At 42.5% G+C, this 25897-nt stretch overlaps 2 protein-coding genes across 2 annotated transcripts in view; one reads left to right on the forward strand and one right to left on the reverse strand.

Moving 5' to 3' along the window:
• The window catches only part of ELF1 (E74 like ETS transcription factor 1), an 85553-nt gene extending 83926 nt beyond the window's left edge, over nucleotides 1-1627 (reverse strand). Inside the window, exon 1 of the mRNA XM_031615769.2 lies at nucleotides 1524-1627. The gene's annotated coding sequence lies outside the window, so the exon portion shown is untranslated. The remainder of the gene's footprint in view (nucleotides 1-1523) is intronic.
• WBP4 (WW domain binding protein 4) lies at nucleotides 1-24554 on the forward strand. Its single transcript, XM_031615772.2, has 11 exons — nucleotides 1-102; nucleotides 1033-1760; nucleotides 7818-7890; nucleotides 9389-9451; nucleotides 9545-9668; nucleotides 10467-10679; nucleotides 11563-11618; nucleotides 14329-14395; nucleotides 16466-16623; nucleotides 17867-18099; nucleotides 20406-24554. The coding sequence occupies exons 1-11, from the start codon at nucleotides 1-3 to the stop codon at nucleotides 20611-20613; spliced, it is 2025 nt and encodes a 674-aa protein (XP_031471632.2). The 3' UTR covers nucleotides 20614-24554.
• Nucleotides 24555-25897: the final 1343 nt, after the last annotated feature.

Genomic DNA, 25897 nt, shown 5'->3' on the forward strand with positions numbered 1-25897 from the left:
ATGGCTGATGGTCACCTCCTGGCACACAGCCTCAGCGCAGCCTCGCACTTCGCGGCTCCAACACCTCAGCTGGCAAACATTCAGAGGGAGAGCGGTGGTGATGTATAGAGCACAGAGCATACACGGATCAGCTGCATCCACTGGGTGGCAGGCACGTTTCACACGATCGAGATATATACATATAGAGGTATACAAACGAAAACCTCTTCAGTACCGTGTTTGTGCTCCGGCTCAGAGGCAGCAACCAAATAGACAGTTTAAAAAAAAAAAACAAAAAAACACAGTAATAATATATAAACAGCAGCCACAGAAGGCAAGCCTTTAAATCCTTCTCTCATTTAAGGAACTTAGCAGGAAAAGAAGCAAAAAAAGTTGGGGACTAACAGCTGTAAAGCTGTATGCGTGAGAAGCAAAGTTGTGAAGTCCAGCGAACACACAAAGCCAGAATGTGCCACGGATGTTCGCTCAGAATCATTTCAAAATTCGCCTCAGAGACGTTTCTGGAGACGAGGACGTTGACCAAGCTTCAACCCAGCGCATATTTGTATAACCGAGCTGTAAACTACATGAAAACTACACTCAGAATGGAAATGCTGACAAACGCATAACTCCCGCAGGGCGCTATGACAGCCCGACCGCAGGCCCTCCCCTTGGGGAACCAGCCAGGCTGCTTCCCCCTGCTTGTAACACAGCTCGGCAGCCTGGGCCGGGGGCTCAGTACCTCTGGGTTATCTCTTCTTGTCACTAATTTAGGCGCTTTTTCTCCTATTCCCACACGGAGAATCACCACCACCCCCCCCCCCCCGTTCTCGCAGCAACCGAGCACGGGGCCTCTTCAATCCGTGACTCACTGCACAGGCTTCTCCCCACCCTCGGTGTGATGTTAGCAAAGGGGCTGCCAGCTGCAGCCTGTGAATTAAGATATGTATATATACACACACACACATATATATATATTTTTCCAGCTTGTGGTAGGGTTGGGAAACAAGTCACGCGGTTAGAACACAACACCGGCTCCGACTTTTATTGAAGTCCAACAACCAAGAGGGAACTCGGCGCCCAACAAGTAGGCAGCGAGGCGACACGAGCGGGATTCGAACCCCGCTCCCTCTCTCCAGAGCGTCGTTGAGCGACCGCTGCCCGTCACGGAGCGGCCCCGGCCGCCTCCCTTTCCCTCACGGACACGCACGCGCCGCGGCCTCCAACCGTCCCGCGCGCGCCTCCGCCCCGGCGGCAGCACGGAGCCGGCGCTGCCCGACACCGGCGGGGCGGCGGCGAGAAGGGAGGGCGATGCGCAGCCCGCCCGCTCTCCGTGCACGCGTCCTCGCCCGCCCTCACCCCTCAACTCCGCGGAAAGTTGGCAGGAGCGGCCAGCGGGCTCCCCGCCGCTTCTCTAGCCCCTTCGTTCCCCCTTCGCACCTCCCGCCTCCGGAGCGCTGCCGGCGGCGGCGCGGTTCGAACCCGGGTCCGCGGCGGCTCGCGGCTCCCGTCCCCCCTCGTGCGCGGGGCGCGGCGGCACTCACCGGCGGCGGCTCCCTCGGCGCGCGGCTCCCCGCTGAGCGCTCGCCGCTCCGGGGCGGGGAAGGAGGAGCGGGCGGAGGGAGGAGGTGGGAACGGGGCGGGGGAGGAGAACGCGGACTGAGCCCCGCCGGCCGCCGTCGCCGCGCTCTCCCCACGCCCCGCTCACGTCCCGCCCCGCCCCGCTCCAGCGGCGGCGAGCGGAGGTCGGCGGTGCGGCGGTGCTTTGAGGCGGCGGATATGTGAGTGCTGGGGGTAGCGGGCAGCGCGCAGCCACCGCGCGGGGGGCTGCGGGCCGGCGGCGGGGCTGGGGGCTCTGAAGGCAGGGCCGGGCCGGAGGGGAGCACGGGCAGGCGGCGGCGGGCCGGTCCCGAGCCTTATCTCGGCCAGGCAGGCCGGGCAGGTCGGCGTCTTGCTGCTGGCGGGGGGGTACGGCCTCCCCCGGTGTCTCTGCTTCTGCGAGGGGCGCACCGAGAAAGCCGCTGCGGCTTCGCTTTGCTGCTATCGCCGTTGTCCTTCAAGTCTTTAAAATAACTGAGTGGGAAACCTGCGTTCGGCCCATCCCTGCAGGAGCTCAAGGCTAGGCTGGACGGGACGCGGGCAAGGTGCAGGCTCCAGTCTTGATCAAGTCAAATCAAGAACATCACACAGATTACATTTGCTCCCCTCTGCTGTTTTTTTCTCCTATTAGCCTGACTTTCCTGCTTAAAAACTTCTCAAGCAGATCACAGAGCTGAAATCTTTTTGTGGAGAAGTGTTTGGTGGGTAGGCTGTGTGAGCCTGTCTTGCAGACTCATTGCAGTGCTCTTAATTTTAGTTGTTGCTAAAATTATACCTCGGCAGCTTCTTGACCCAGTTTATGTTGATGTTTTTCTTTTTTTTTTTTTTCTCTTATCATATTCTCCCTGACGCAGCCCTTGTCTGTCTTCATCCACAGCAGCAGACTTCTGCTCTCAGTAGATATCTCTGACCTCACATATTTACCTTCTGAAGGTTCACTTAGGTTGTTTGCTGTAGGCTTTCTGTATGTTCAGGACGGATACTAGGAAACATTTCTTCTCAGAAGAAATGGTGAGGCACTGGCACAGGCTGCACAGGGAGGTGGTGGAGTCACCATCCCTGCAGGTGGTCGAGGACTGTGTGGATGTGGCACTGAGGGACATGGTCAGTGGGCACAGTGGGATGGGCTGATGGTTGGACTATATTAATCTTGGTGGTCTTTTCCAACCTTAATGATTCAATGACAAGAAAGAAAGACACACCCATGCCATTCAGTTTCCATCTCATGTGCCAATTTTGGAATGGGAATGATGGCCCTTTGGATGGTGCTGGTCTCCTTCCATTGGCAAAAGAGAATTTACAAGGAAAGGTTGAGGGAACTGGGCTTTTTTAGCTTGGAGAAGAGAAGGCTTTGGGGAGACCTCATTGCAGCCTTCCAGTACTTGAAGGGAGCGTATAAACAAGAGGAGAACAGGCTGCCCAAGGAGGTTGTGGATGCCCCATCCCTGGAGGCATTCAAGGCCAGGCTGGATGTGGCTCTGGGCAGCCTGGTCTGGTGGTTGGCGACCCTGCACATAGCAGGGGGGTTGAAACTAGATGATCATTGTAGTCCTTTTCAACCCAGGCCATTCTATGACCATCACCAACTTAGGTACCTCATTACCTCACTTTTTAGACAACCGCTGTTAGATGAGGTGATGGATGCTCTGAGCATGCAGAGATCTTTCTGCTCTGATACTCCTGTGCATCCTTGTATATTGTTACAGCTGTTCATGGTGTTGCCTTTCAATTAAGCATAGAAAACAACCTGGCAAAGCAGATACATGCAAATGAGCTTCAGCACTAGTACAGAATTGGATCGAGCAGCTCATACAGATTCTGCTTAGATTGCCTTGCAGGCTCATGACCAGTGTGTTTAGTGGGGGCGATTACAGTAGTAAAATGAGGCAGCCACTTAGGTTGTAAATGGGAATTTACTGAGGGGTTGCCAGAAGGCAATTGACTTGAAGACCATAAGGGCTGCAGCCTTCACAGAGCCACCCTGTGTCACGCAGATTAAATTCCCGCCCATTACCATGTATATGAGTGTATTCTGTGGCATAGCAGAAGGCCACCAAGAAAAATGTGTCAGAGATGACATTTTCTGAAATCCTTATTTTTAAATAGCTTTTTAAAAACATATATTTTTGATAGAACTTAAAGAGATGTATCAAAGAAGAGCTTTAGGGGGTAGGATGAGTGCCCCAGGAGTGAATGGAATTGCTGTGAGAGTTCTTGAGGAGTACAGGTTGTGAGGGCTACTGCACTGGGCCTAATTCACATTATAAGAGGACACTTTGCTGTTTTGGTGTGGTTCTTTGATCGTTTTAATGTTGCATTTTTAGAGCTAGCCAATATAAGAAAGACTGGCTGGGGTATTTGAATTAGACCTAGCTCTTCTGGGATGGCTTCCCATGTGGAATGTCTGCTGTGAAACATGTAGTCATTTTTATTTTGTTTTCTACTTTATTCCATTACACAACTATTACTTTGCCTTAGAAGTATTCCCCAATATTTAGAAGTGTTCCTCAGCAGAATGTACTGGTATTTCTGAATACCACGTTCTGTTGAGTGATTGCTTACAGCTGCAATAGCCAGTCTGAATTCATTTATTTCATAGTCAAGAGCTGAGATCTGCATATTGCTCCCTTCACACTCCTGTGTTTAAGATGATGCATTCATAGGGTGTTCTGTGCTCAGCCTGTAGGAAGCTGGAAGAAATTATCCATGTGCAAAATCTTCAGCATTTGTAGACATGAAAACCAAAGATGACTGCTGAGCATGTGTGTGATGTTTTTCCTCCCAAAGGGTTCTAATTTGGGCAGTTACAGCCCTGATACAAGCTCCTTGCACCCTGCCAGATTTCAAGCCTGGTATTTTACAGCAAAGCCATTCATAGCAAATACTTCCAGATTTTGTTTGCATTGCCAAATTTTCTTGTGTTCAGAACCACCTGAAACAGTTATTTCTTATGTCTTCCCACCCTCTTGCTTGCTATAGGAACCAAAGCCTCCAGCACAGCCTAAAAACAAAGTTTGGCAATACTTTATGAGCTGAAGCTAGCTTATTTGTTAGGATTTCTTAAAGCTTCCTAAAGAGAACCAATTGCTGTTTTTGTGAAAACACTGCTGGGAGAAGACTTGTGTATTGACAGGGAGCTTTGACTTGAGAGCTCAGGCCTTTGCACTCCAACACTGCTGGAGTTTCTCCTCAGGTTGCTGTCTGTATGTTGTCAGCAGAGCTTGTTCCCTTTGGGTTCTCCCAAACAGTAGAAGTGCACAAATCCATAATTTCAACATAGACTCCGTGACTCTACTGTCTCAGGAAGTTAATTACAGCAAGGAAAATGTCTGAGTTGCAGAGCTACAAGCAGTGAATGCAACAGGTGCTGTTAATGCAGAATTGGTGTTTGTTCCCTGTGATCTCACTGCCCCTGAAGTCCTAAATGAATTTCAGAAATTTGAAAATATTTTTAACATTGACACTACTTGTACTCTACAGCTGCTTGTGACAGGATCATTTCATTGGTGTTTCTAGAAAACAGTGCTGTTATATTCACTCCATCTTTCTGCCTTCCTCCTTCTTCAGCCTTCTGAGCTGTGCTTGCACATTTTGCTCATGCTGGCTTGACCAGTAAAGAGCTAAAACAAACCTGGTGTTCCTTAGGAGATTCATAATTCTTGTTAGTACAGGATATCCAAATCTGGCTGAAAGCTTGCAGCAGTTCATCTAGAAGTTCTACCCAGTCCACTCTGCATGTGCTGCACTCCGTTCCCTGTGGTTCCAGTAGCACAGTGTCTAGCTAACTTATGCACCAGCTCTGGTAGCTGGGGTCCCAGCAGCCTCTGTCAGATCTCTGTGGGAAGTGAGAGATTCCCAGTTACACTTGCACATGTCCTGTGATCAGTGTAACCAGCTGTTTGCATTCCCCTTTGTCTGCTAATGTCTCAGCCCTGAAAACATGACTTTTCATGCATTCAACGTAATGCATTCTGGACAGTCCTTTCACTTCAGTGAAGTGAAGAGAGGTGGCTGCAATTGTGATGGTGAGTCTGGTGCCTCTCCAACCCTCAGCAGGCTGTACCTGTTGTAAAGCTGAAGACTAGAATCAACCTTAGAAATATAGAATATCCTAAGATGGAAGGAACCCATGAGACATGGATCATCGACTCAACTCCTGGCTCCTTGCAGCACCACCCAAAAATCAGACCTGAGAGCACTGTCCAAACACTGCTTGAACTCTGACAACTTGGAGCCATGCCCACTGCCCTGGGCAGGCTGTTCCATGCCTCTGGTGCAGACCCTGTCCCCAGCCCCCAGCTGCCCTCCCCTGACACAGCTCCATGCCATCCCTGTCACTGTCACTGATAGCAGAGCTCAGTGCTGCCCCTCCACTTCCTGTGAGGAGCTGCAGCTGCCATCAGGCCTCCCTCCAGCTCCTCTGCTCTGGGCTGTGCAAACCCAGAGACTCCAGCTGCTTCTTATGCATCTCCCCCTCCAGACCCTTCCCCATCTTTGTATCCCTCCTTTGGACATTCTCAAATAGTTTTATGTCCTTCTGATGTTGTGGTGCACGCAGTACTGGAGGTGAGGCCACGCAGCACAGAGCTCAAGCGTAGAAGACTTTTATACCACTTTAACTGAATCTATTCACATGTCTGCATTTGATTAAAGAAAAGTAATCACATACTTAAACATTCTCATCACGCTTTATTAACTTTCAGGCTTGTGACCAGAGCCTGTGAAGCACCTGCAGGTTCCCACTGAAGTAAGATCTCTCTGCAGTTGCAGCTCTTCAATCCCCACCTCTGGTTTCCTCAGTGCAGCACTGTTGGTGCCTTGCAGGCTCCATCACTGAATAACATCAGATGAGCTTGCTCTTTTTTTGCGTGGTCCAAACTGAAGTTGCAAATCTCAGCATTATAAAACTCATAGTGCTCCTAAATTGCAGAATCAGAACTGTAATTTACACAGTTAACTCTGTTAGCAGGATTTTAGGTTTCCAGGATATCAGGTATGCTGCACAGTCTTGTATTTACCATTAGCGAGCTAGCTCCAATCTTTAGCAAAAACATCCAGACAAAAACCTGGCATTGCCAAGGCCTCAATTTTTGTGTTTAAGCCCCAGGTGTGCCCTCAGATTTTCCAGAGTGATTACTGTGTGTGCAGCTACAGTGTTTTGTGACAGGTGTGATGACTAACGGTGTTCAGGAAAGAAAGCAGTGGAAAAATGAGCTATGAAAACGCATCTTGGCAAACTCTCACATCTTGACTTTCAGTGAATGCAGCTGCACAGTCTTAGTATTACTCACACTGGGTTCTTCTGAAGACAAAACACGAGTCCCGTTAGTTTAAAGATGGAAATCCACAGATGTTCTTGCACCTCTGAAGTGTGTACTGAGGCTTTCTGTTAGAACTGGAGGTATGCCTTAGGAAAGTCGATGTGACTTTTAGCTGGAAATTCATCTTAGAGGATGTCAAAGGGCTTAGGGGCAGTTCAGGAGCTACAGGTCAAATGAGGGAAAGGGACACGAGGTATATTTCTGAGCTCTGAACTCATCCCCACCCAGCTGGATATCAACCAGTGTGAAATTTCCCAGGCTTTCACCTTAGTGTGTTTTGGAATATGAATCTCAAAAGCCTTCTAATTAAATGTGCAACTAAGTAATCTCCCAGGTTTAAGGTTTACCATGCAGGGATGAGCAGATTTCTGTTTATACTGGGGGAAGCCCAGCTGCTTTCAAGCCTTTCAGAAAACTGCTTGAAAAGCTGCATCTTGCAAATGCACCATTGCTTATAGGCTGATAAGCATTTGTAGAGTGCATTCATCATGCTTATACTTTTAAATAATGAAGAAGCAGCCTTTATCTAATCATTGGAGGAGTTGTTTGTTTTGCTCTTAAATACTTCTACATAGTGGCTCTGGAGCTCTGAAGAGTTTTCTGCATGTTTTCTCATACTTGGACAACTTCTTATCCAAATTACACCTTCAGAAATACTCACATTGCTATACTGAAACACCCAAAGCACTGTGCTGTTTTGTCTAGGATAGCACAGCTCAGGATCTGTTCTTAGATTCCTCCACATTGTCCAGCATTTATGTTACTAAGCTCACTGCTGGCTGTATCCAAAATAGACATTAATCCAAACCCAGAGACAATGCCTAAGTTTAGTTTCTGAGGTTATATGCATAATAACCCGTGCCTTTGGTTATTGTTTCAGATTGCATGTCATTTATTTCTTTTTCTCCTCCTCCCCAGGGCCGATTACTGGAAGTCTCAGCCAAAAAAGTTCTGCGATTATTGCAAGTGCTGGATAGCAGACAACAGACCTGTATGATCACCTGCTGTACTATACCACTGATTCTGAAATACCAGGGATTTCTACTACAGGCTATTAAAATCACTTTTTTTTTTTTTTACTGATTTATTGATGCACAAAAAATGTTGTCTAAAATTGCCTTTCTAATACTTACTTGTGATTATTAAATCATGATATGTGAGAAGCATATACATGAACACAAGATGGTGTGTTGTGCTCTTTGACTTGGCAGTGCAGGATTAGAACTGGCATATCTGACCCTTCTTTTTCTTCAGGTTTTGTAACTTAACATCCAGTCTGACTTGAAGCTTTGTCCAGTCTGACTTGAAGCTTTGTCCATACCCATTCTTTAGTATGCAAGTAGGAGGCAAAACCTGGCATACATGCTGTTTTATATGTCAGGCCTGGTACATCCAGTGCTCAGAACACTTAAAAGGAAGTTTCTCTCATTTCACACAGCCCACAGAAATGTTACTGGGTTACAGAAAGGTGTTGCTGACTTGCAGACACCTTTTGCAGATGATGAGACCCATTGGTTTCTCACTTCAAAAATAAGTTTTGCACTCCCAATTCAATGCCAAAGGTACTTCTGGAGCTGAACTTCATCTGGTTTACACTTACATACCTGTAATTCAGAAGCACAGATTTGAGCTGATTGGTTTAGGTTTCTATCATACTTTCACCCAAGAGTCATGCATGAAGGAAGGGAGCTTGGGTAACCTACCAACCTTGTCTATAAATGAGATCAATCATCATCTGGATGTGCATCCTTTGCACATCTTTTTGTGCAGAGAACTCCTAGGGTTACTACGTCAGATTTAGGCACCTGACTTTTCAAAACTTCAGTGTTCAAACCACTTGAGAGCTTCAGCTGTCACACTTGCAGAGCTTCTCAACTCGTTCCAGTTTCTGATGGCTTTTTCTCCTGGCAGCTTGGTGGCTTGCAGACTCTCCTGTTGTCCTTAGTTACTCAGCTCTCCCATCTTAGCTTTTCTGTTAGCTCTCAAATTTTTGGACCAGGAGGCCATGGGATATTTGTGCAATTTGGAATATTGTAATTAAGGACCAGAGCTAATATTTGTAACACTAAATAAGCCACATAGTTTTGGAAGGTTTGCAGAAAAGCCAACAAAGTGAGTAGAAAAAAACATGGGATGCTACTCAGAAGGACAGCACAGGGAGGGAATCCAGATTGTCTCTAATACCTGTGCTGAATAGTACTATTTTAAGTTATAAATCTCATAAATATAGGATATGAAAGTTTATAATTGGATCATAAATATCATTTTGGGCCTTTACTGGCTTCTCAAAACTTCTATGTTAAATGTTTCAAAATGTTCCTGAATTGTTTATGAGCAAATATTTTCTAGCTATAGACTTTGCTTTAAACATTTTCAAAGCAAGTTGCATTTAAACTTGTTCAACAAAGTTTATCTAAATTTTAAGTAACTTTAAAAAATGTATTTATTAATTTTTCCTGTTTTCCTTGTTTTTTTCTTGTTTTCTTAAGAGCATAGACTTTCACGAGAGAGGAAAGAATCATAAGGAAAATGTGGCCAAAAGAATTAGCGAGGTAATTCAAACACCTTCTTTTCACAGATACATGTATTTAATCACTTTCATTACCAGATTTGATGAAATTTATTCTTATTGTGTTTTCTTTTAGATTAGGAAGAAAAGCATGGAAAAAGCAAAAGAAGAAGAAAACATGTCAAAGGAATTTGCAGCAATGGAGGAGGCTGCAATGAAAGCGTATCAAGAGGATTTGAAAAGGCTTGGAATTAAGCCAGGTAGCTCATATAGTTGCCAAAGGATTAAAGGCAGAATTGAAAGAATATTGAATAGAAATGCTTTTTTTTCTGAAATTAGGATTTAGCAATATGGGAGTAGGCCTCCAGAACTGTGTTTGCTTATTAAAAAAAAAAAAAAAAGAAAAAGAAAAAGCCTGCAAATTGCCAGTAGTAGGAGTTGCTGTACAGAATGTTTTTAGCTAAGGTGTCCTTGGGGGCATGGAACAATTTGATTTGGGGTAGAACACTTACACAGTGCAACAGCAAAAAATGTAGATACTGTAGTTGGTACTCTGAGTGAGAGGTGCAGCTTCCCTTAGTTAATTTCATGTTTCATTTGTGCCAGTTGGAGGCAAGTCTGTATCAAATAAGAGAGCTTGGACTCCCAGTGGTACCAGGTAGGGATTAGAATCACTTTCTCATCTTGCAGTTCAGTGAGTACCTTTGTTCAGTCCATGTGAGAACGAAATCATTTTTCAAAAGTTGTACCTTAAAGCTTCTGTAGAAGCTGTCTTTTCAGAACTCCTGCAGTTTGTTTTGCTTCAGTCAGAACTCTTTGGTACTTACCGTACTTCTCTTCATGTTGCTACTCGTCTTTGGATACTTGGGCCTTGTAACAGTGTAGTGTTGCTAAAATGAAAGGTCCTTTTAAATGTAGTCTTTTGAGTTTAGCTACAATGAGTATAATACTGATAGGTAACACAAAGTCTCCTATTTGTACTTGCTGTTAATAAGTGTCAAATATTTAAGCTCAGATTATTACTCTTTCTTTTAAAACTAAATATTATCTCCTTTAAGATGATGTAGGCCCCAGTTCGACACAGAATAAAACACAGAGTAACGCAGCGGAAGGTAAAGGGAAGAAGGAAAAGAAAGAAAAAAAGGAAAAGAAGGAAAAGAAAAAAAAGACACGTGAGGGCACCTCAGAGTCACCAAAAACTGAACCAAAGGAGTGGGTGCAAGGACTTTCTCCTGAAGGCTACACTTACTACTACAATACAAAAACAGGAGGTAAAAAACAGCGAGGAGCAAAGACAGATAAACATATTGCATACGAATGAAGTGAAGACCACCTACATTTACCCTTCTGCCACCTCAATACTAAGCTGATTATTAAAATCTGAACAATTAGATGTAGTTTTGATTTTTAATATTCAAGACTTAGGCATCGAGAACATCAGATGTATTTGCATTTTGTTAATAAGATAGTAATGAGATAATGCAGTAGTCCCACTGTTTCTGGAAATTTTTAACCTCTCAAAGGTTAAAATATGCAAAACATAATTATTCTCTTTCTAAATATCTTACCAGGAAATTAATTGGGCAGTTACCTCAACATCAGTTTTGCCCAAGTAAATAAGGGCAGTTATGAATTGTTGCCTGATTATTTCTTTCCACATTTGCTTAACTGACCAACATCAGTTGAGAAGCAATGTGTTATGGTCTACGTTAGAGTATAAAAGCAATCCCTTTTGTGTATGTGTGTGATTAATGAGAACATCACAAACAGTTTCTTATAAATTTAGAAATGAATTTGTTGTTTACTTCAGTCATTCTTTCTACAAGGTAACTTCCAAAAGGTAAAAAATCTTGTGTGTTTAATTTCTTGTGGCCTATACTAGCTTTTTTTTTTTTTTTTTAACCAAATTCCCAGTATCTGTGTATCAACCAGTGTTTCAGAGAGTCTGATTAATCCTGGTAAAGCCAACTGTAATTAAGACACTTCCCATTATTGTTCATAGTGTAGTTTGATAAAGGATTATGTATAGATCTATACTGCACTTTGTATGTGTGCACATACCAGTGTCATAACTCTTAGATCTGTTTCCTTTCTAAACATTACGGATCGTGAGCAGGACTGAATGATGAATGAAATATGTTTTTGTTTTTTAAGAATCACAGTGGGAGAAACCAAAAGGATTCCAAGGCAACTCTAAAAATTCTCACACGGTAATCAAACACTGTTATTCATATTTTCCTTTGTCTTTGCAAATACTTGCCAGAAATGAGCTGAACAATTGTTCAATTTTCATAAACTTGGCAAAACATGACATTGTTTGAATATATAGGATCATTTATGACATATGTGATGAAAACTGATATTTTCTTCTACAAACATAATTTGGCTGATTGTTTTATCAGGGGAAGAGAAGTGATAGTGGTTTTTACAGAATATGCTGTTTTAATTCCTTAGCCCATAAAACTGAAAGCTTTTTGTAAACTGAATGAATTCTCTTCAGCTTCTTGTACCTCTCTTTTTACAGTAGGATGGAATAGAAGCATCGAAGAGACTTCAGGTCTGAGCTGCAGCTCATGAGTTTCTTTTGCACTGCAGTGATGTAGAAATCTTCTAACACTTTTTGACTCTGCTCAGGGAGAAACAGCTACTTTTTATGTGTATGAAGGAGCACATTTGTCTTCCTGTGTTCTGGTTCGTAATGACCCCAAAGCACTGCTTAGAAAACATTGAGATTGTGATGTTTAGTTGTTAAAGAAATATTAATTCCTTTTTTTTTTTTGTGCTTGCTTTAGGATACAGTTATGTGATAACTGGTCTTTTTTGTAAGTTTCTTAGAGCCATGGAACCTATGTAGAAGCAACTTCTTATCATTTTACTGTCTTCCTCATTTAAAGGACAAGCAGACTTGCTAAATAATCCAACACCAGAAAGTCAATCATCAGTGGACTTTCTCCTGATATTGGAAGGGAGTTTTTCACGCTTCCAGAGGGTGATGACACACTGGAACAGGTTGCCCAAGGAGGTTGTGGATGCCCCATCCCTGGAGGCATTCAAGGCCAGGCTGGATGTGGCTCTGGGCAGTCTGGTCTGGTGGTTGGTGACCCTGCACATAGCAGGGGGGTTGAAACTACATGATCATTGTGGTCCTTTTCAACCCACGCCATTCTATGATTCTGTGGTTTATCACTGTAGGAGTTTAGTACTTCCCAACATTAAAAACACTATTTTTACAACACTCCTATGGAGCTATGTGAAGTTTTCCACCTTTCTAATATAGATACAGTGTGATGTGAAGTCAGTATTGTTTGCTAATAATGTTGGATATTCTGTTGGAGAGCAAAAAAAACTGGCCTTGTCAGAGTGCTTAACTTTCTGTCACCATGTGTTGTATCTCAGAAAGTAGCCTTTGCTGGGTACTGGAGTACATACAAAGTAGAAAATGTTTATAGCTGTTTATATTTTTAGGCAATTGCATCAGTTTATGTCCATGAATTCCCTTGTCTTTATTCCGTCTCATGTTAAAAAAGAGTTTTACTTCAGAAATGCAGACCTTTTTCAGCCAGTGTTTATTCCCAGGAGGCTGCATACTTCCTTTTCCCAGCACATGCTACTCTGGCTTTCGATTCCTTTCCTCCACAGTTTTGCAGAACTTGTTAAGCAGTGCTTTATCTTTTCTGTCAACTCATGGCTTTGCAATGTTTTTAAGCCAGTCTTACTGTAGCCTTCCACTGAGAGAGGGTCCTGTGACTGATCTTGTGCGTTCCCTGCTGTGTATTTCTCCTGACAGTGAACTCATTCAGGGAGTGAGGACATCAGAGTTATGGTTAGTGCCTCATAGGCTTGTTTCTGTGAGTCAGCCTTCTGGGCAGTCAGAGAAGTGCTGCTTCAGAAAGCCCAGATGGAGGAGAGAAGGAGCTTCTTGGCAACAATTTGAAGTTAGCTCATTTCAGCTCTATCATGAATACACACCCTTACCCTCTGTTATCTCTCCTAAGCCACATGGCTGTGTTTTGCCATTCCTCCCTCACCCTGACCTGTGACTTTGTGGTATCTTTACTTGGCTCAGCTACTGCTAAAAGCAAGCATTTAATTGCTCCTTTATTTAGTCTGAGCTAAAGAAATTGGGAACGTTCCAGATCTCTAACGAGGGCTCACATTTCCCACAAATTATAGGGCATGCTTGCAGTATGCTGTGCAAGTGAGATTCACAGTTCTTCCTTGCTTTACAGCAGGTTAGTTCTCCCCTCAGGCTTCACAAGAGGTGCAGAGAACTGAGTAGTAGATAGTTGCATCAAGGGCTACCAGTTAGAGTGGTGTCATGCTTGACAGCATGTATGCAGTAGGATGCTTAGTGTGCCCAATGTCAAATACGTGCTGAAAACCTCAAAGAAACAAGCTCTAAGATGCTCAGAATCTCAATAACAAAAATAACGTATGATGAAGCTGCATAGAAATGCTACCCAGTAAAAAGAAACAAGTAATATTAGTATTTAAGGAGCAAGGAAAGTTGTATGTGTTACTGCCGTTCATGAAATCAAGTTCTTATAGAAGATGTTAAGCCACATGTAGTGTGTGATCCTCTGTTCTGCAAAGCAGCTTTATTTTCATTACTTAGCCACAAAGACATACCAGCAGCAACTTTTGTCACATTTCACGTGCATTTAGTAATCAGTGGGAAAAATCAGTGCTTCGTTGAAATTGGTGCTTTTCCAAATCACACAAATTCATTGGGATGCATTCCTACAAAGTTCTTCAATTATTCAATATTATTCAATTATTTTTGTGAAGGTGTATTCTTCATCAAAAAAAAAAAAAAAAAAAAAAGGAGTAAAGTCTTCTAAGTGATGTTTTTGTCAATTCTTATAAGTCTTTTTTTTTTTTCTTTTTCTTTTTTGATTGACTCCTTTATCTTTTTCTCAGGGAGCAGTGTGGGTAGAAGGTGTCAGTGAAGATGGTCATACCTATTATTACAACACACAGACAGGAGGTAAGGCGAGCTTGGTTTCCAGTTAATCTCTGTTTCAGAAGTGAGAGTTTTCAGTTTTCAGTTTTACTTTGCAAATAGCTGTGTTTTAAGGCCATTATTCTGTTTCACATTTTTTAAGCTGTTACTCAGTTGAAATATATTACTTGTTGCTTAACTTTGTGTTGGCTTTATGCCTGTACTGTCACACTGTGTGCATTTGTGCTTTGTAGTTGTTGGGATTTTTTTTACCTTCAACTTACAGCTCTAAAATATGCCTACCTCATTTCTACACACATGTACTGAAGTTTTAGCTTGGAAAACTAGAAGGGATAGGATTTTATTTTGACAGGTATGGAGGATAGAATTAGAACCTCGTGATCCTTCTTCTTCCTTAGGAGGAAGTTTTTCACACAGAGGGTGGTGACACACTGGAACAGGTTGCCCAAGGAGGCTGTGGATGCCCCATCCCTGGAGGCATTCAAGGCCAGGCTGGATGTGGCTCTGGGCAGCCTGGTCTGGTGGTTGGTGACCCTGCACATAGCAGGGGGGTTGAAACTAGATGATCACTGTGGTCCTTTTCAACCCAGGCCATTCTGTGATTCTATGATCCTTTCCTGTCATTGACATAGGACTGTTATGAGAGACCAGAATTAGAGCCTCTACTTCTCTCCATTTTTCCCTGCATAGTGAATTTTGTGGTAACTCCCCCAGAACAGGCACCTGTTTTCTAAATCTGTTTGAATCATATAAGGTCAATAGTGCCTCTCTGGAGAGCAAGAAGTTTTACACCAGCTATGAGTTTTCCTTCTAATATTGGATATGAAGAAGAATTCCTAATGATGCTGAGAACAGGGGAAAAAACTCAGTTTTTCAGCATGCCACCTCCCTTTTCTAATGGTTTGTGGTTTGCTTTTCTGAAAGGAAGGCAAGTTGCTGGTTATTTTTAAACATTGCCTTCTAAGTTCAGGTGTACTTGTATGCTTTTGGTTGTAAGCTCTTCAGGCACACATCACATTTCTGAAGAATGTCATTGTATTTGGTAAAATTTTGACTTGAAAACTGCTTGTCAGTTATGTTAGCACTAATCCTACCCTCTAAAGAAAAGACAGATTTTTAACCAAGGAGAATATCTGTAATGTCTCATCTCAGGCATGTAACTTAGCAGTCCAGCATCTCTAGGCTGAGCTCCTGTAATATGCTATAGGAGGCTGCACCTTGATCCATGGCTTTAAGTGACATCTAAGAAAGTGAACTTTCTCAGTTATTGGTGTAAAACAAGATGACAGTAATACCCTTAGGAGACTTTTTTGTTAGTCAGAAGCTACTTGTCATCAGTTTCTTACACGTTTCCTTCCCAGGATATGCCCAGGAACATGCCTGTTAAGTGCTGTTTTCAGCTGGTGATTTCTTTGGAAATAGATAAAATAAATGGAAAACTTGCAGTTCTGTTGCATTTGAGAGCTTGTATAAAATTATATATAGGAAATGATTATTACTTTTATCTTACTGTTACTAAAAACCAGTGGACCACTGAGTCCAGTTTTACCTGCTTATTTGCTGGAATACTTCTAATCAAGGAATACTAAAATGAGGTCATATTCTACAGATTCTTTTCTGTTTTTTCAGAATCATGTTTTCATTTGTTTGCTTGACAGCAGTTTTATTAAAAGCATAATCTTACTGAGACAAGATGCAGAGGGGAAGGATTTATCCATCCTGAAAGCTAGGAGACTCACAGTTAGCATTCCTTCCCTTATCTTTTCTTTATCATCAATGGGTAACTTAAATCAAATAGGCACCTCTCAAGGTGGTCTGTCCTGTCTTAGGACCAGAGTCTTGTAGGCCATGATTTGTTACATGTGATATTTTTCTTAAGCACTGTTTACAGTGATCTTTATTGTCAATGAATTCAGCTGTTAGAACAGTATCTTTGCTAGGAACAATGAATTGAAGAAAGGCAGAAGTCTTGTACCAAATTGTTTGCTGTATATTTTACGTAAGGTAACGTTGCTTCTGAAAGCTGATGCCGTCAAAGCAAAAATAGACAGAATTAGATGTGTACATAATGTGATTATTCAATATCTTGGACAGTGTCCACATGGGAGAAACCTGATGGTTTTGTTTCATCTTCAAACGAGAACAGTCAACGTGGCAAGCATTCTGAAGAAACAGATTCCAGAACATCTGAATCAGACTCTGAACAGGAAGACAGTGAAAGTGAAGGACAAAGTCCGGGAACAAATTTAAAGGTAAATTCTCTCTCTAAATAAAATAAATCTCTTTAGATGTATTTTATGTATAATATTCATTTTCTAGCATAAGATGACTTTATCTTTGTGATACGCTTACTAACTGTGATGAAGTTAAACATCATGGCTGAAAACAGAAGTTCACGCTTTTTTGAATAATGAAATGAGCATTTATTCAATTATTTGGAATGTTAGTGGCACTGTTCCAGAACACAGAGCATGAGGTTGGTATCCTCCAGCCAATCTCAAGTAGAATTCTGCAAGAAGTGTGGTGTGATCTGAGAAAGAAAGCTGTCATCTCTCTGAAACAATCCAAAAGATGATGTAGATTTCAGTGTCAGGCTGACTTCCAACCTCCATTGGTAAAGATGACTATGAAGAGGCTTTGAGGGAATGCCTTTAACTGAAAAGAAGCTGGTTGTAATTTCTGTTTTAATTCAGAAAAAAACATTATATATTTTGACAGGTATATATTTTTTTTAATCAGTTATATTTTTCTTTTCAGATTGAAAACTGCAGATAAAGAGTGTGATTATGGCTCTGGTTGGGTCAGATGGTTTTCTGAAACTGGTAGTTCAAAACAAATAAAGATGATTTAACTATAAAATGTATTAATAGACAGGTGTTAATTCTAAAATACATGTTTACATATCACCGTGCATCATTATAAACCAGTACCACACGTTAGCTATAGAGTATGTATGTACACACACTGAAAATTTCATGTGATTTTCTTGCCACTTGATTTTAACACACCAAATTTTGTTTTAAAGTAAGTTGGTGTTGCTTACTCCTTGTTAATTTCAGCCATGATAGACAGGATTTTGCAGCTTTTTTGTGATATCGAAGGTTTTTTTCAACAATGTATGGGATGAAAGCTCAAGCAGAAAAATGTAAAGAAATCAAGTTCTTTACTATGAGAGTGGTGAGGTGCTGGAACAGGCTGCCCAGAGATGTTGAGGATGCCTCGTCCCTGGAGGTGTTCAAGGCCAGATTAGATGGGGCCCTGGGCATGCTGGTCTAGTATTAAATGGGGAGGTTGGTGGCCCTGCCTGTGGCAGGGGGGTTGGAGATTTGTGATCCTTGAGGTGCCTTCCAACCCTGGCCATTCTGTGAAATCATTGTTTGAAATTACTCTTGGTTGAAAATTATGAATAGCAGATAATAAATAAAAGATAAAATAAAGCTACATTATGTTATTATTTAGGCTTTTTTTGCTTACAGTGGGTTTTTTCCTCTTTAGAAGAAAGGAGAAAATGATGAAGAATCAGAGAAAGAGAAATCTCCCAAAGCTAAAAAGTTGAGCCCTTACGGGAAATGGCGGGAAGTTAAATGGCAGGAAGTTAAATGGCAGGAAGAAGCCGTCGATAAAGAGAAGATTGCATTGGCTTCCAAAGAAGCCTCCAGTGATGAGTCTAAGACTGACACTTATGGAAAATGGAAAGCAATTAAAAATGAAGAAGAAGAAGAACCTGAGTAAGTATCTTTTTACCATAGTAATTTTCATAACGTTTTGTTTCCAGAATCTTTTCAGGAGCTGAAGCTTTTTCTTCTGACTTCTGGCAGAATTAGCACAGCAGCAATTGGGAATGTAATCCAGGTACAATTCTTTTCTTAGAATCATAGAATCACAAGGTTGGAAAGGACCTACAAGATCATCTAGTACAACCATCCTTGCATTACCTTTACTACCACTTAGCTACTAAACTATACCTCGTAGCTCCTCATCCAGACACGTCTTGAACACTGCCAAGGATGGTAACTCCACCACCTCTCTGGGCAGGCCATTCCAGTGTCAATGCTTGGTGATTTCTTTAAGTAATAGATCTCCATGGAGGGCAGCAGTGGCATTTTGTTTTCAGTGTAGAAGTCCTCCACAAGTGCAAAGTAAAGTGAAGTGATTTAGAGGATAATTGTCATCCATCATTTTTCTCAGAGGATAAGTAACAACAATTTAAATGTAGTTACACTGAGCTTATGTTCCTTATCATCGTTTCCTTCCAACAATCTGGTTCAGCTCTTGTAACTGTTTTTTTTTTTTTCAATTACTTCCAGCCTTGGAACCACATAGGCAGTTTTCTCAGGGGCTTCTAGAGTCTGCTAGATTCTGTTTCTTTCTGGTGAACAATGAGTTGGTCAGGCTAACTCTGCCTGGAGTTCAAGAGCTATCTCAATCTTCTAGGACCAGTAGCAATCTGATCTTGATCATCCTTTCTTAGTAATGTTTTGAGTTCCTTCCCTGTGGAATCACTACTTGCTGACATGATTGCTAGGATGTTGGCTGAGTTACTTATGCAGGCAGTGAATTATTTCTTAATTCCAGGTGCTCTGCCGACTCTAATAGTTCACTTGAAGGACACAACCCTTTATAACAGCAATTTTTTTGTTTTACTTTCACCCAGCACTGTATTAGAATCACAGAATCATAGAATCACTCAGGTTGGAAAAGACCTTAAAGATCATCGAGTCCAACCATGACCTGATCATACTACGTTAACTAACAACCCTCTGCTAAATCATGTCCCTGAGCAAAAGAAGAAGATTTTAGAAAATTTCCATTAGATTTCTGTTTGAGCTGTTATCTTTCTTGCTCCCTAATTTCCCAGTAGTTAAGAAAGAAAAAAGAAAGAAAGACAGAATCCACTGAAACTCTTTTCTGCTGTCATTATGGATAAGCGCTTGATATTCTCAAACACTTCTTGTAATAATTTAAGTCAGGAGATGAAGGACAAAACACGTAATCTGCTAAAGCCAATGTATTAAATCTGTGTGATGTCTCTTTCTCATGCCCAGCTGATTAATAGCAGATGTTTTCATGACATGCATTTGATCAGGGATTTTTGCTTGTTTGTGGTTTTTTGCTCTGATGTTGTATTGCACAGTGTCTGAGCTTGCTCAGATTCTTCTTAAGCATGCTGTCTTTTATGGTCAGTTTTGGGAGAAGGAAACCAATCTTTCCCTTCATACTCACCCCATTCTACAGCATTTTAGCTCTAAATTATTCAGCAGATACAGTTTTGTCACTGTTTGATACTGCAGCAGTCACACTTTTCATGACTTGAAGTCATTCCCATGGCTCTGGTTCGTGTGCTTGAGCTGATCTTTGAAACACAGAACGCAAAAATGGGAGGAGCTGACACCAGACAAACACTCAGCAGTGCTGAAAGATTTGTTGTATGGATTGGCCACGAGTATAATGTGTCCTGGAAGAGTGCCTCTCTGCAACAGTGCTGTGCTGCTGTCATTGTGATAGATGTGTGATCTGAGCCACTGTTTACCAACCATTCAGCTGTTCTCCATTTTATGTTCCTGTGCCTCAGGTTATCCCTTCAGAACTCAGCATTTGCCATTGACCCTCTAAAACTGATGGGTAATTTTTAGACAACGTCTTTGATTTTCAGCTGTGATCTTGTCCTCTGAATCTGCTTCTTCCAGCTTTAGCATTTTGGCATTGAACCTTTGTTAATTACTCACTGGCCACTGTCTTTCAGCATTCTTCACTATACACACATGCAAGCCTGCTGTCTTTTACAGGAGTGTTTGCATGGTGAGTACTTGGGGCATGCTATAAGCACTGCAAAACAGAAGTCTTTTTTTGTGTGCCAGCTCACATAGAAAGAACATTTTTCTTGATCCCTGTAATGATGATCATCTTGGCTAGAAGACTTTGCCTCTCGCTCAAAGCTGCTTTGATAATTAAATATAGATGTTACTGTCTATAGCACACCATGTTCTCTCCTCCACATAGATTAACCCTCTTGTGTTTCCCTCTCTCCTCACAGTGAAAAAGTGGACCTGGAGCTTCCTAGTACAGAGAGTGACAGCGTGCCACCTCCGGTGCTAGATGTTTCAGAAGATGCCACAGTGATATTTAAGGAGAAGACAGTGACCTCCCTTGGAGACCTGACAGAAGGGGTGCCAACATTTAAAAAGAGGAAATTTGAAAATGGAAAATCCAGAAACTTAAGACAAAGACTGGACGATCAGTAATACTTAAACCTTTTAGATACTGCTGAAGCTGGAGAGAATCAGAAGTTTAATATTTTAAACAGGCTTTTATAAAGAAAATGTTGGATAGAAATTAAGGATTTATAGGTATTAAAACAGACGTGAGTTGTACTATTTTTTTATTTTGATGTGACTGCTTTTGGAATGGAAGTTTGTGTTATATTAATTATGCAATATTGTAAATAGACCTATTTTTTATTTTAACCACGCCATCTACTCTCAGTTTGCTCCATGTTTGCTGTTTTAGATACGTTGTGTTGGGTTTTTTTTACTCCTTTTCTAAGTACAGGACAATGAAGTAATGCTTAATCTGGGGAAAATAATGCAGACCTTTTATTTTTACACAGGAACTGGATCAATGGCGTAGAGAGTAAAATCATCCCACAGCGTTATTTATCTGGAACCACCTCTGTTGCAGTAAATTTTTCTATGCTTTCATCCTGTATATTTTGCTTTGTTGCCTCTATTTGAATTTTCTTTTTACACATCACACTTTCTTTCTTTTTAACCTCGTTTCCTTTTTGTCTCTTTCTCTATTAAAAAATTGCTTGATATTGTCATGAAAAAATATTCAAAAGATTTATCCCTGCTGCAGCATGCAGCAACCTTTTTGAGGCTGATGGTTTTTCTCTTTTGCAAGAGGAATGAGCTGAGCAGTTGCAGACAGCGTTAGCTAAGATGAGAGGGGCTAAGCATATTGAAGCTTCATTATTCTGAGAGGAAAACAAAAGATCAATAAGGGCTGATGGCTGAAACATCCTGGCTGGCTGCTCAGGTTTTTAGCAGTTGACTATCTTAAGGAGTCTAAGTTTGATTTCATAGGTCTTCACTAGCATTATCAAGATTCATTGGCTGTGTGAGAAGACAACACTACATCCTGCTTCCCTGGGTACCAAACAGTGAGCCACAAAGTTTCCAGTCATGCAACCATTCAAATATGTGTCTTCATTTCTAAAGCTCACAGCTCTTTGCTCAGGGGAACCTCAGTCAGAAAGCAGAGTTAAGGCAGTTGGTGCAGTCCAGCTACAGCAAAATACAGTTGGAAACTTCTGAACTTGATTTCCTTGAGAAAATGACCTCATCTGTCAGATCAGCTGACACAGGAGTGGGAATCTGATCTATCATATATTGCAAAGGAAGCTGAGGTCCTTTCTTTTAATTTTTTTTTCTACTTTGTGATGTTTTGTGTGCCTGTGTGGAAGAGAATTAAGTATTGAATTTAATCCTGTGGGTCTCTTTGGCTTCTTTGTCGAGGTTGTATTTCTTCTGATGTTTATTTTGAGAAATCCAACTATTTTCTCTCATGTCCAGCTCTGCATTTTCACTCAGAGGTGCAGGATGACTGCTGGCTGCTCTCACTGTCGTAGATGCAAGAATATGTACTTCTTCTCCACGTGAAAGGCTAGAGCAGAAATCTCCTTTCTCCTTTTCTCCTGTCTCGGCTGCACACTGCTGGCAGGTCAAGGCCACACGTGATGCCACCAGTACTTCTGTAGAGTATTGTGAGTAATTCCTGATACATCCCTCAACCACATTTGCCTTCCACATGATCGCATCGTGCTGTGTGCTGCAGGTGCCCTGTGACTGACCACTACAAGCAGCTCTTTCTGCTCCTCTGCTGCTGCTAACTGCTGAGGTAGCAGCTGATCAGGCTTTGCCTTCGAGAACATTTTTTTTCTTACGAGTTTTTTTCCTGCTGTACTCATTCTGTGCTCTGTCCTTCGCCCTGCAGTACTTGTATTACTCCAAGCATGAAGTAAATTAAATGATTTTCTTCTCAGTGCTCTTCTGTAGGTATCAGTTCTCCGAAGAAGACTTCTTTCCTTTCTTTAGTGAGGTTCCCAAAATATTATCATCTGTTCTCAGCAATGTTTTGTCGTGTTGAATGGTCACAGGCAGTGATTTGTGGTACCTGTAGTTAAACTCCTTAAGCAGATGTTGAAAAACATCTGAAAATACAGGCGTTCAAAACTTGCTTCCTTGAGCCGCTGTTAGCAGTAATACAAACCAAAGGTCATAAAGTACTGCGTTTCATCAATAAGCCAAAGCAAGTGTTTGCATTAGGAAAAAGGATTCCATGTCTTCTTTGTTTGTCATTCGTCAGGGTCAGATGCACATCCCAGCCTTTGCTGATGTGATTTCTGATGCTGACATTTCACAAATGCAGCATTTCCCTCCCTGCTACCTCTGAAATTCAGTTTGAAGAGTGGCTGTGGTTGGCCCCCAAATGTACTGACAACCAGCTGATACAGAGGTGGTGCTTAGAGTCCCTGTTTAGCTTTGCACTGTGCTGTTGATAACCTCACCGTATCTCTAAACCAAATGCTTCCACTTGTATACAAAAACTCTGTCTTGAGTAAGAAGCACTGCAGACACTGGTGTTCCAAATAATCTGTTCTGCAGAGATATCTCTCCCTTCCGTGCTACCTCCCTGCAAAATCCTCTGCCTTTGGAATTTGCCATAGGAATCCTATAGGTATTATCTTAGTTACACTCCTCATCTGCTAATCCTCCCCTGGGCGGAACTGGTTTCTGACAAAGGAATGTTGCTTCTGCTGTTTCAGAAGAAGAGCGTTTTGTTTTCTGACTAATTCCTTTCCAATCATGCAGCACGTTGGTCTGCCTGCCTGCTTTTACTGCACGCCCCTTCAGCTAGGGCTGCACCTTGGCTCTGCAGCTGCCTAGGGCACCACTAGCACTGGGGGAAGGTAGGCAGAGAGAAAGGGATGAAGGGGATTCACTGCAATCTCTGATGTCTGAACGTGAACAAGTCACTGCACTGCGCTGTATTTCTCTCTTTCTGGCATCACCTGTCTTGTGTGGAAGTGGAGCTTCGCAGCCCATTTCTGCTGTGTGTGTGTTACAGCAGGGCTTGCCTGGAGATGACAGTGCTTTTAGAAGGAAGCACATTGCATCTACTAAAAAAAAGGTGGTTGTGTGGAAGTCAGCATGACAGGAGCTGTGTAGAGACCACTTGCTCAGTTGGACCCATGCTATGGTATTGCCTAGAAGCCACATTTTAACCCTCCACCCAGGAACGTGTAGACGGAAATCCAGATTTTCCCAATTTGGTAAATGTTTGTTGTTGTTGTTTGACCCTCGTAGACAAAATCTTTGCCGCAGTACCATTCGAACGCAATGCTCAGATTGAGAAGATGGTAGGGTTGGTCACGGTGTGGGTCTGAGTTAAATTCACTGCCTGTGCATTTATAAATGGCTCGCTCCTTTTTCCCCCTGAAAATAATGTTATTCCGATGCATATTTTGGCATCTCAGAAAAGGAGTAAAAAATGATTTTATGCTGCTTGGCATCCTTGATTTGGTTTGTGTTTTTTTTTTTCAAGTTGTGTCACCCCTTTTTAGTACTTTTCTAAATTATTGGTGTCTTCCTCAAACTGTCTTCCTCCACTATTCCGATATATGCAAATCTCTGTGTCATCGCTGTGCCGCAGTGCCAGTGAACGCCTCCTCCTGTCCCCAGCTCTTTGATTTTCTCAACAATTTGTTTTCCTGAGACAGAATTCATTCCACTCCTCATACAGAGCTTGCATACCTTCCATCCTTGTGCTTTTTTGGTTCCGCAGCCCTTTGCTCGTGGTCTATCAGGCACCTCTGTGCCATCTCTGTTGCAACCACCTGTCAAGTTGTCTCACCTTCTACCTGCTGTTTGTCCTATGAACCACAAGAGTCACTGCTGTGACCAACCAACCAAGCTTTGGGGTTTTGTTTGGGGTTTTCATCACTTATTTTACAGAAGGTGCAGTGTGGAACATGGAGTCATTCGAAGCCCTCATTTTCTTTTGTGTTATCTGCAAAGCTGAGCAGCTGTTCTCTGTATAGAATTCTTTGTTGCAATGACAAAATACTGCAAGTCTTTGAAGTGGAGTTTATACAGAAATACCAAATAAAGCTTTTATTGAAATGATCTGTATTGCTGTTGCTCACATATTCAAGGTGTTTTAGGACAATCTAATATTTATTGGTCAGTACTGGGGCCTGTCCTGTATCTTATCAATGAGCTGGATGAAAGCATTGAGTTCACCCTCAGTAAGTTTGCAGATGACACCAAGCTGGGAGGAGCTGTCGATCTGCTTGGGGGCAGGAAGGCTCTACAGAGGGATCTGGGCAGGCTGGGTTGCTGGACTGAGGCCAACAGGATGAGGTTCAACAAGACCAAGTGCCAGGTCCCACACTTTGGCTACAACAACTCCAGACAATGCTACAGACTTGGGGCAGTGTCTGGAAGACTGGAAGAAATGGACCCCGGGGTGTTGGTCAGTGCTCAGCTGAATGCGAGCCAGCAGTGTGCCCAGGTGGCCAAGAAGGACAATGGCATCCTGGCTTGTATCAGAAATAATGTTGCCAGCAGGAGCAGAGAAGTGATCATCCCTCTGTCCTCAGATCTGGTGAGGCTGCACCTTGAGTGCTGTGTTCACTTTTGGGTCCCTCACTGCAAGAAAGACATTGAGGCCCTGGAGTGCATCCAAAGAAGGGCAGCAAAGCTGAGAAGGGTCTGGAGCACAGGCCTTCTGAGGAACAGTTGAGGGAGCTGGGATTGTTCAGTGTAGAGAAGAGGAGGCTCAGGGGAGACCTTATCACTCTCTACAGCTCCCTGAAAGCAGGTTGCAGCAAGGTGGGGGTCAGCCTCTTCTCCCACATAACTAGCACTAGGACTGGAGGGATGGCCTCAAGTTGCACCAGGGGAGATTCATGTTGGACATTAAGAAAAATGTATTGCCTGAAAGAGTGGTCAGGTGCTGGAACAGGCTGCCCAGGGAGGTGGTGGAGTCCCTTTCCCTAGATGTTGTACTAAGGGACGTAGTTCAGTGGGGAAACATGGGTGGTAGGTAGATGGTTGGACTCAATGGTTTGGAGGTCTCTTCCAACTTCAGTGATTCTATGACTCTATGATTTATGTTCTGTTAAAAATGGGAATATAAACTGGAGGTGTAAATAGGGAGGTGTTCATTAAAAGAAGTATTTTTTAGTTTGTGGTCAGCACAGGGTGCTTCCCAGCAGTGCACTGTGCAGTTGCTGGCAATGGACTTACTCATTCAGACTGTATCTAAGTATATAAATTTCTTGATGGTAACACACTGTTACTCAGGAGCCTCTGCAGGTGTTGATCTCAAGAATGAGAAGCAATAGAGAGTTAAAGATGTGCACTTTCAGAGAGGTGGGAATGTGTGCAGCTTATTCAATAATGCTTTTCCAGATAAAAAAATCTTCCTGTCAATATGATCATTTGGCAGCTTATTATTTTTTTA

The sequence above is a fragment of the Phasianus colchicus genome, chromosome 1 (assembly GCF_987193195.1).
Source record: "Phasianus colchicus chromosome 1, bPhaCol1.hap1.1, whole genome shotgun sequence".
Taxonomy (NCBI): domain Eukaryota; kingdom Metazoa; phylum Chordata; class Aves; order Galliformes; family Phasianidae; genus Phasianus; species Phasianus colchicus.

What these genes read in the sequence shown, in the direction of transcription:
- WBP4 (XM_031615772.2), top strand. Translation starts at nt 1, where the DNA reads ATGGCTGATGGTCACCTCCTGGCACACAGCCTCAGCGCAGCCTCGCAC. An exon ending in TGGCCAAAAGAATTAGCGAG is followed by an intron (nt 9,452 to 9,544) that starts GTAATTCAAACA and finishes GTTTTCTTTTAG; the next exon opens with ATTAGGAAGAAAAGCATGGA. An exon ending in GTCCGGGAACAAATTTAAAG is followed by an intron (nt 16,624 to 17,866) that starts GTAAATTCTCTC and finishes TTTCCTCTTTAG; the next exon opens with AAGAAAGGAGAAAATGATGA.